Source organism: Gasterosteus aculeatus, chromosome 1, assembly GCF_964276395.1.
Source record: "Gasterosteus aculeatus chromosome 1, fGasAcu3.hap1.1, whole genome shotgun sequence".
Lineage (NCBI taxonomy): Eukaryota > Metazoa > Chordata > Actinopteri > Perciformes > Gasterosteidae > Gasterosteus > Gasterosteus aculeatus.
This window is the reverse complement of record NC_135688.1, coordinates 225,957-236,462: the sequence shown is the minus strand read 5'-3', so window position 1 is coordinate 236,462 and position 10,506 is coordinate 225,957. Positions and strand designations below refer to the sequence as shown.

The 10,506-nt window shown below is 51.4% G+C and overlaps 1 protein-coding gene across 2 annotated transcripts; it reads left to right on the top strand.

Moving 5' to 3' along the window:
• The first annotated feature begins 522 nt into the window (after positions 1-522).
• On the top strand, positions 523-10,043 carry rnpepl1 (arginyl aminopeptidase like 1). Of its 2 annotated transcripts, XM_078105094.1 has the most exons (11): positions 523-2,081; positions 2,561-2,701; positions 3,267-3,418; positions 3,870-3,986; positions 4,054-4,289; positions 4,812-4,925; positions 5,037-5,149; positions 7,128-7,230; positions 7,358-7,585; positions 8,391-8,533; positions 9,123-10,043. In XM_078105094.1, exons 1-11 carry the CDS (start codon positions 1,596-1,598, stop codon positions 9,414-9,416), a joined length of 2,127 nt encoding a protein of 708 aa, XP_077961220.1. In that variant the 5' UTR covers positions 523-1,595; the 3' UTR covers positions 9,417-10,043. The 2 variants fall into 2 exon arrangements, with proteins under 2 accessions (XP_077961220.1, XP_077961223.1); XM_078105097.1 differs by lacking the exons at positions 8,391-8,533; positions 9,123-10,043 and adding an exon at positions 7,768-7,939 and having other exon boundaries at positions 524-2,081; positions 7,358-7,675.
• Positions 10,044-10,506: the final 463 nt, after the last annotated feature.

The following is a 10,506-nucleotide window of genomic DNA, read 5'->3' as shown; positions in this document are numbered from 1 at the left end:
GTATTTCTGTTTGTTTTACGCTGCAGATCAGACGGGTGTTCGTGTTATTTATGAGAGGCAGTATTGGCATTTCTTTTACAACAGTCTAGTTTTACACTTTCACACGTTTGCGTGTTTCTTGCGTTTGCCGACGGTTCTCATTTCACCCGTTTTGTGCGTACTCACGGGTCCGAGCTTGCGTGAAGGACGGCACATTTTTCCCGTCAAGTTTGCTTTTTATAAATACCAATTATTGCGTAGAGAGCGGCGTACGCAACGTTTATAAATGAGGCCCTGGTCCTCTGGAGAACGCAGTCAACCAAATGAGACCCGGCTGCTGTCATGTGACTAATGTGTGGTTCTAATGGTCAGATTTACTATGATTTAACAGAATAATAAATAGTGTTTATTAGATAACTAGGATTACGATGCATAGTGTTCTGTGTGATCATTGAGTTCTATCGATCAGACTGAATGCACTGCTGAGCAGAGGCTGGTGACCTTTGACCTCCAGTGATTGGCTCCACAGCGCCTCCTCCGGCCTGAGGAAACTTTTTTTCCTTCCGTAGTGACTTCCTGTTTAGTCCGGAGGCTCCTCTGTCTTGTGTTGTCTTGTTGTCTTCGTGTGGTCCGTGTACTCTTCCTCGGCCCGACGTCCTTCACCGGCCGGTCCCGCTCTCAGGGCCCGGGACACAGCCCGGGCAGCCGGGCTGAGCTCAGAGGAGGAACCGGTGTCTTGTCTTTGATGCTAATGCTAATTAGCCTGCTGCGCTAACAAGGTTAGTTCAACTAGCTGCGTTAGTTTACAGCCGAATATTCAAGTGCCTTAAATATTTAAGTGACTTTGTTGAAGTCATTTGAAGCTAAATGTGTGGACGCGCAGAGGTTTAAGTGTAGCTTAATGTTAAAGAAGCCTTTAAGTCCAGCGTCCTTACGGGGCTTCAAGCAGCTGCTCGGCTCCCTTAAATCTGCAGCTTTTTGAATGAAGTCTGGTTCACATTGAGGACTCATCCGGTCTCAAAACGAGGTAAAGATATACTTTTAAAAAACATACTTAATTGTGACTTCATACATCCAAGTGTTGGAACCTGATCCATAGGTGAACCGGGTTATGAAGGTGTTGACTGGTCTACGGGGTCTACAGTTGATTTAGACTCTAATGAGGTTCTGAATGCAGTCTAGTCTTCACAAAGCATTTCAGTCCGCTTTAAAATGGGTCCTCAGGCCACATCAGACCGGTCCACTACAGCGTGAACGCTGGTTATCACAGAGCCGTATTTGGTTCACTGGGGTCCAGAAGCAGGTGGACCCGGGTCAAAACCGCCAAAGGAGCTTTTTCATGTAGTCTGAGAGAAATTCCCCCGTCGGGTTTAAATGTTCTCTGATTCTGTTTCAATGGGATTAGTATAAAGTTCTGGTTTGCAACCGGAATCTTAATGTGGTCTCTAGTTTGTTGGCTCTGTGCTGTTGTGGCCTAATGGGTTCTGACTGTGGTCTGGCCTTGGTTCCATAACGGTCTGCTGTAGTTTAGAACTGGTTTTAGATTCAGCCCGACCCAGACTGGATGCGGTCAGTCCAGGTCTAAGCGGGGGTTGTAGTCCCGGGCTCGGCCCGTGATGGCGGAGCTCCACCAGACGCCCACCTCGCTGTGCTGCTGCCGTAAGCCCCTTTTGGCCTCCGGGCCCCGGTGCGATGGGGACTCCCGGCCCTTGGCGGCTCCGGGACCCGGGACCCCACGGGGCCCCCTGGTGGATGTGGCCTCGGCCTCTAACTTCCGCTCCTTCCGGCTGCGACACCTCCACCTCGATCTGCGGCTCAACTTTGCCGTCAAGGAGATGAGCGGATGGCTGGTTCTGGACCTGGTCCCGGCCCAGAAGGGGGTCACCAGCCTGGTCCTGGACTCCCACCCCTCCCTCCTCATCCACTCCATAGACTGCAAGGACCCCGGAGCCGGACAAGAGGAGCCGATCTCCCTCACCTACCGGGTGGACCCCTTCACGGACTACGGCTCCTCTCTGAACATCAGCCTCCCCCCCGCCGCTGTGAAGCCAGGCCGGCTGATCCAGATCACGGTCCGCTACACCACCACGGACGGCCCAGCGGTGAGGAGAGCCCCCATCCCAGATCCCACTCCTGTTGGTGACGTGTGTGTGTGTGTGTGTGTGTGTGTGTGTGTCCTTGTTCCTCCTCACTGAGAGCAAAACACTCGACTAGATCTCCACTCTCTGCTGTCCTGCTCCTAAATGGTGGAAGGAGGTCTCTGAAGACATCAGGACCACAGAGAGCCTTCACATCTCCAGACTAAAGACACACCTCTTTAGACTCTACCTCCACTAACACACTAACTAACTGCAGCACTTACATTGGACTTATAATGGTTCTTATCTACAGCAAGTTGTACATCGGCTTATTTGAGTTTCTTCTTCTCCTGAGTTTGTGTCCTTCTGGTTAAATGTTCTTATTGTAAGTCGCTTTAGATAAAAGCGTCAGATAAATGACATGTGATGTAATGTGTGCGTGTGTGCGTGTGTGCGTGTGTGTGTGTGTGTGTGTGTGTGTGTCTGTGCGCGTGCGTGCTCAGATCTGGTGGCTGGACTCTGAGCTGACCTGTGGTCAGTCCCGTCCTCTGGTCTTCACTCAGGGCCACTCGGTGTGCAACCGCTCCTTCTTCCCCTGCTTCGACACGCCGGCTGTGAAGAGCACGTACACGGCCACCGTGAGGGTGAGTACTGGTACTACGTGCATGTACTACTGTATTATATATACTAGAGATAAGATTTCCGTACGGCAAGGATTGCTCACATACCGTTCATACCGGTGTCATAACACCCGACGTTGCTCTTTGGCAGGCGGGAGAATTTATTTTTACACGTCATGGAGGAACATGTGATGTTTGCTTCATGAAAACACAGAAAAGAGCGATCGAGTGGGAAGAACGCGAGACCAGAGTAGCGTCAGTCCCTTAAAATACGGATCGTCCCGTATTTGAGAATAAAATAGCGCGTCCTGTTGTGAATCAATACGGGTTTGTTCCCGTATTCTGTCCTGTGGCCCCTGCTTGGGAAACACTCGCTGCCGTTGTTTGATTTGATTGGTTTGTTTCAGGTTCGCGGCCGATCACAGTCTCTTTGCAGAGTGTCGATTTGAAAGAAGATCTAAAGCAAAAGTACGGACGAGAATGGGAGGAATCACCAGGGGATCGCAGAGTGGCGCCACACCCGTCCCGTAACGCCGTTGACTCAGAGTTTGTTAAACCTCTTGAAACGGACGCCTGGTCTCCTCTGCAGGTTCCAGAAGGAGTGACTGTTCTGATGAGTGCGTCTTTGAGCTCCTATTCTACGCCGGACCGGGTCTTCCAGTTCTCCATGGAGTTCCCTGTCCCCTCATACCTGGTGGCCCTGGTGGCCGGGGAGCTGCAGCACGTGGACGTTGGCCCGCGGTCAGTCACTCCGGTCTCTACTCTGGTCTCTACTCTGGTCTCTACTCCGGTCTCTACTCCGGTCTCTACTCTGGTCTCTACTCCGGTCTCTACTCTGGTCTCTACTCTGGTCTCTACTCCGGTCTCTACTCCGGTCTCTACTCTGGTCTCTACTCCGGTCTCTACTCCGGTCTCTACTCTGGTCTCTACTCTGGTCTCTACTCTGGTCTCTACTCTGGTCTCTACTCTGGTCTCTACTCCGGTCTCTACTCCGGTCTCTACTCCGGTCTCTACTCCGGTCTCTACTCTGGTCTCTACTCTGGTCTCTACTCTGGTCTCTACTCTGGTCTCTACTCTGGTCTCTACTCCGGTCTCTACTCTGGTCTCTACTCCGGTCTCTACTCTGGTCTCTACTCTGGTCTCTACTCTGGTCTCTACTCTGGTCTCTACTCTACTACTACCTCTGTTCCAGGAGCCGTGTGTGGGCGGAGCCTTGTCTGCTCTCGTGTGCGGTGAAGAAGCTGGGGGGCAGCGTGGAGCGCTGGCTGGGTGTAGCAGAGGAGCTGTTTGGACCCTACCTTTGGGGCAGGTGAGTTACGGGTCCCTGTAAGTTAGGAAGGTTAAAGACGCCAGTAATCCTCAATGATGACCCTCAGGTGTGACATCGTGTTCCTGCCCCCCTCCTTCCCCATCGTTGCCATGGAGAACCCCTGCCTCACCTTCATTATAGCCTCCATCTTGGAAAGCAGCGAGTTCCTGCTGATCGACGTTGTGCATGAGATTGCTCACGGCTGGTTCGGCAACGCCGTCACCAACGCCACGTGGGAGGAGATGTGGCTGAGTGAGGGCCTGGCCACCTACGCCCAAAGACGCATCACCACCGAGGCCTATGGTAAGAGTACTACCAGTACTACTCTTAGTACTACCTACGCCCAAAGACGCATCACCACCGAGGCCTATGGTAAGAGTACTACCAGTACTACTCTTAGTACTACCTACACCCAGAGACGCATCACCACCGAGGCCTATGGTAAGAGTACTACCAGTACTACTCTTAGTACTACCTACACCCAGAGACGCATCACCACCGAGGCCTATGGTAAGAGTACTACCAGTACTACTCTTAGTACTACCTACACCCAGAGACGCATTACCACCGAGGCCTATGGTAAGAGTACTACCAGTACTACTATTAGTACTACCTACACCCAGAGACGCATTACCACCGAGGCCTATGGTAAGAGTACTACCAGTACTACTATTAGTACTACCTATGCCCAGAGACCCATAACGACGAGGCCTATGGGAAGAGTACAAGTACTAGTAGTAGAACTACTAAGATTACTTCTACTACTACGACTCATAGTACTACATCAATAGTACTGTTTGAGATGTAATGCCCCCCCTCCCTCAGGTGAGGCGTTCACCTGTCTGGAGACTGCCGTACGATTGGACGCTCTACACAGACAGCTCCGTCTCCTTGGAGACAACAACCCTGTTAGTAAGCTGCAGGTCAAGTTTGAGCCAGGTAACACACACACATACATACAGACACATACACACACACACACACACACACGTGTGTCCTCCCTCTGACCTGTAACCTGTCTCTGTCTCTGTGACCTGTCTCTGTCTCTAGGAGTGAACCCCAGCTCTCTGATGAATCTCTTTACATATGAGAAAGGATTCTGTTTTGTTTCTTATCTTTCTGAGCTGAGTGGAGACGTGAGACGCTTCGACTGCTTCCTCAGGGTCAGTGCACCTCGCTACGCGCCGCTACGCGCCGCTACACGCCCCTACACACCGCTACACATCAGTGCACCTCGCTACGCGCCGCTACGCGCCGCTACGCGCCGCTACACGCCGCTACGCGCCGCTACGCGCCGCTACACGCCGCTACACACCGCTACACATCAGTGCACCTCGCTACGCGCCGCTACACACCAGTGCACCTTGCTACACGCCGCTACACAACGCTACACACCAGTGCACCTCGCTACGCGCCGCTACACACCAGTGCACCTTGCTACACGCCGCTACACACCAGTGCACCTCGCTACACGCCGCTACACACCAGTGCACCTCGCTACGCGCCGCTACACGCCGCTACACGCCGCTACACACCAGTGCACCTCGCTACACGCCGCTACACAACGCTACACAACGCTACACACCAGTGCACCTCGCTACACACCAGTGCACCTCGCTACACACCAGTGCACCTCGCTACACGCCGCTACACACCAGTGCACCTCGCTACACGCCGCTACACACCAGTGCACCTCGCTACACGCCGCTACACACCAGTGCACCTCGCTACGCGCCGCTACACGCCGCTACACGCCGCTACACACCAGTGCACCTCGCTACACGCCGCTACACAACGCTACACAACGCTACACACCAGTGCACCTCGCTACACACCAGTGCACCTCGCTACACACCAGTGCACCTCGCTACACGCCGCTACACACCAGTGCACCTCGCTACACGCCGCTACACACCAGTGCACCTCGCTACCGCTACACACCGCTACACACCAGTGCACCTCGCTACGCGCCGCTACACCCCGTTACACAACGCTACACACCAGTGCACCTCGCTACACACCGCTACACACCAGTGCACCTCGCTACGCGCCGCTACACACCGCTACACACCAGTGCACCCCGCTACGCGCCGCTACACACCGCTACACATAGCTACACACCAGTGCACCTCGCTACGTGCCGCTACACACCGCTAGCAGTGCACCTCCCTACACGCCGCTATACACCAGTGCACCTCGCTACACGCCACTACACGCCGCTACACGCCGCTACACAGCAGTGCACCTCGCTACACGCCGCTACACACCAGTGCACCTCGCTACACGCCACTACACGCCGCTACACCCCGCTACACGCCGCTATACACCAGTGCACCTCGCTACACGCCACTACACGCCGCTACACACCGCTACACGCCGCTACACAGCAGTGCACCTCGCTACACGCCGCTACACACCGCTACACACCGCTACACAGCAGTGCACACTTACATACACGTATGTAAATATCCAAAATATAACATGTATAGTATTTCTCAGTGTATTTTCTTAGATTTGTGTGTGAGTGTATATATAAAGTGTATTATATATACTTATATTTTGAAATTCATTGATTTGCGATCAAAAGTTTGTTTTTCTACTAAAGACTAAATTCTATAAATGAATCACTTTAGAAAGTGTGTATTTTAGACACTGTTGTTTAATTGTATTGTAAACTGTAAACACAAACTCCCATGTGATCGTCTTTGAGGTGGAACATGTGGAACTACGACTCTTCCTGTCGTCCTCGTTCTTTGTTCTCATCTCTCCATCATTTGACGCATTTGAAGTCCCAACGATGTCCCACATTTAGCAGGTCCTCTGCAGGTAGATGTTGACATGGAAGTAGCTTAGCAGCTAGCTTAGCCTAACGTGGTCCCCTTTCTGTTTGACACGTGGAGGAATTCCTCTGCTCAGTTCTTCTGTCCATCTTCAGCTACTGTCTCGCTCTCTGCATCTAACTGACCGCAGCACGCGGCGGCTTCAGGGGTCAGGGGTCAACGCACGCCGAAAGTAAACAAAGCTGCGTTCAAATACTTTATTGCGTTAATCCCTGCCACAATAATCCCATTGACTTTGACAGCCCTAATATGTGTGAATATCCGTGTTTGCATTTAAATGTGTCGTGTTTGCGTGTTTCAGGACTACATCTCAGAGTTTAAGTTTCAGAGCGTCGTGGCTCAGGACCTCATCGATTACTTCCTGCAGTACTTCCCTCAGCTGATGGACGTCTCCCACAGAGAAGGTGAGGGTCTGGGGGGGGGGGGGGTTACTGTGTGTTACTGAAGTACGATCATGTGGTTTTGCAGGATGTTTCCTTGATGATGTCAGTAAACTCCCAGCTGTGACATCACTTGCTGTGTGTGTCTCAGGTCTGGAGTTCGAGCGCTGGCTCAACGGGTCAGGACCCCCCCTGTTTGAGCCAGACTTGTCCGCGGCGGGGGCTCTGACCCAGCCCGTCCAGGACCTGTGTGACCTGTGGAGGGGCTGCCAGTCCCCCGACCCACAAGCCCTGGTGTCCTTTGACCTCTCAGCCTGGAGCACCTTTCAGATCGTCCTGTTCCTTGACCGCATGCTGGACCAGACGCCGCTGCCACGAGGTACAAGAACCAAGACATTCAAACTACAGAGGGCTAATAACGTGCTACCTAGTCCAGGGGTTAGTGGGTGGAGGTGCTACCTAGTCCAGGGTTAGTGGGTGGAGGTGCTACCTAGTCCAGGGTTAGTGGGTGGAGGTGCTACCTAGTCCAGGTGTAGCTAGTGCAGGTGCTACCTAGTCCAGGGTTAGTGGGTGGAGGTGCTACCTAGTCCAGGGTTAGTGGGTGGAGGTGCTACCTAGTCCAGGGGTAGTGGGTGGAGGTGCTACCTAGTCCAGGGTTAGTGGGTGGAGGTGCTACCTAGTCCAGGGGTAGCGGGTGGAGGTGCTACCTAGTCCAGGGGTAGCGGGTGGAGGTGCTACCTAGTCCAGGGGTAGCGGGTGGAGGTGCTACCTAGTCCAGGGGTAGCGGGTGGAGGTGCTACCAAGCAGGGCTCCAACATTCTCTGTTCCAAAACTCAGACCGGACACTGAAGACAAATCCTTAAACGGGGATGAAATGAGGAAGAAATCCCTGAGAAGGATTAGACCGAACGTTCCATTACGGACGCCATGTGTACGTCATCAAATGACTATATACAGTGTTGTAGCGTCGGGGTGTCGGGGTCACTCAGCACACGCAGGCGGATGGACGTTCTGGTAGGAATCCTTTATTTGTTTCTCCAGCAGCAGGTCATTTATCGGTACGCTCAGACAGCACAAACCCGACTGACCCCACCTCAAACGCAGAGTTGACAACATGTTATAAAAATAAGATATTAAAAAAACCAATGGTTTATAATAGCGCTCTCTACCCGTCTCTCTCTCAGATGTGATGACCCGTCTGTCTGCATGTTACGCGTCTGTCTTTGATGGACTGAATGCTGAGGTTCAGATCCGCTGGCTTCAGATGGTTGTGAGGAACTCCTTCCACCCCGAGCTGCCTCGAGTCCGAGCCTTCCTCCACAAGCACGTGAGTCCCCAGGAGTACTTGTACCTCTGCATATGCTACTACCTATGTGCTCAGTCCCCAGGAGTACTTGTACCTCTGCATATGCTACTACCTATGTGCTCAGTCCCCAGCAGTACTTGTACCTCTGCATATGCTACTACCTATGTGCTCAGTCCCCAGCAGTACTTGTACCTCTGCATATGCTACTACCTATGTGCTCAGTACACAGTAGTACTTGTACCTCTGCATATGCTACTACCTATGTGCTCAGTACACAGTAGTACTTGTACCTCTGCATATGCTACTACCTATGTGCTCAGTCCCCAGGAGTACTTGTACCTCTGCATATGCTACTACCTATGTGCTCAGTCCCCAGGAGTACTTGTACCTCTGCATATGCTACTACCTATGTGCTCAGTCCCCAGGAGTACTTGTACCTCTGCATATGCTACTACCTATGTGCTCAGTACACAGTAGTACTTGTACCTCTGCATATGCTACTACCTATGTGCTCAGTACACAGCAGTACTTGTGTAGATGCTACTAGGTCAGAGCTTAGCTAATGTTGAATGGCCGTCATCCGTCGTGGTTAACCGCTTTCTCTCCCCAGACGTCCAGGATGTACACCGTGCCGCTGTATGACGACCTGGTTGCCGGGGTGATGAAGTGTGTTGCCGTGGAGGTTTTCAACCAGACTCAGCGGCGCCTACATCCGAACCTCAGACGCACGTTACAGCAGATCCTCTTCCAGACCAGCAGCGCCTCGACCAATCAGAACGTCCCCATTCTGTCCGCCGTGCCCCCCTCCGCCTCTTCCTCCCCCTTCTCGCAGCAAGTTGCCACGGCAGCCTCTGCTGGGACGACCGCCGCCATTGCTCTGCGAGACGTCAACGTCTCCGCTTGAAGTTCAACGGCGCTGAGACTGGTCATGTGACTGATCAGGTTTTAATGGACACCAGCTACAGCTCAAGTCAGACACATCATCATGGACGAATCCTCTGACTGGACGGCTCGTTCTGATTGGATGTCTGTTTTTGAGAGAGATGTCATCTTCATCACTGTGAAGAACACTTTATTTATTGATGTATTACTTAATGATCTCAGATATTTGAACAATTCTGCTTTATTGACCTTTTTAACTGTTTGTTGGACAAAGTGTCAGAAGGGACTAGAACATCAGCGAAGAAGTAAACTGCTCAGATCAGTTCCCCCCCGAGGTCCATCTTCAACTTCTACCTCCTGGTGCTGACTGAAGCCTGCAGACCTCGACTCCACAGCAACCCACCGATTCTAGAAAGACTTCCACCAGAGTGGCCTTAACGCTGCATTCACTGCCACCGGGAACTCTCACCTCCAGCAGCAATAAGTTATCTACGCTTTGATCAGGAACCGCTCAATAAACAAATCAACGTTGTATTTATATATTTTCCGCACAAATTATTTGAAGCTGTAATGTCTGACAGTTTGTAGCTGTCAGTGAATGCCTGTTGTCATGAATGTTGGACTACAAATAAACCATTTGAACTACAAACTGTCATTTATCTGCAGAACATTAACTGATTCCAGAACGATTTAAGGAGGTTTCGTAACTTTTATTTTGAAGGGACTATAAAACTCTTTGCTTTCATTTACAAACTGTTTGCATCATCATTTTTATTATTTATTTTTAAACATTTTTAACTTTCTAACTTTTAGCTTTCATTCCTTTATTTTTAAACTAAGCCATAGCATTATATTTTATTGTATTCCTCGTGCACTGTTGTCTTGTTGTCCATTGTCGTTCTAAAGTTCCGTGTATGTTTGACGTATTATGGCAATAAATGTTCCTGATTCCTGGTAGTGTCTAAAGGCGGGGAAATCAATCAATACAGCCAATAAAAACCACAGCAGCGAACACATCGCCTACACCTCTAAACTAAATGTAATGACATGTAAATGTAATATTCGTTCATAATCACTAAACTGTGCGTGTCGAACGACGCGCGGAGGATGAA

What these genes read in the sequence shown, in the direction of transcription:
- rnpepl1 (XM_078105094.1), top strand. Translation starts at nt 1,596, where the DNA reads ATGGCGGAGCTCCACCAGACGCCCACCTCGCTGTGCTGCTGCCGTAAG. An exon ending in GGACGTCTCCCACAGAGAAG is followed by an intron (nt 7,231 to 7,357) that starts GTGAGGGTCTGG and finishes TGTGTGTCTCAG; the next exon opens with GTCTGGAGTTCGAGCGCTGG. An exon ending in CCAGACGCCGCTGCCACGAG is followed by an intron (nt 7,586 to 8,390) that starts GTACAAGAACCA and finishes TCTCTCTCTCAG; the next exon opens with ATGTGATGACCCGTCTGTCT.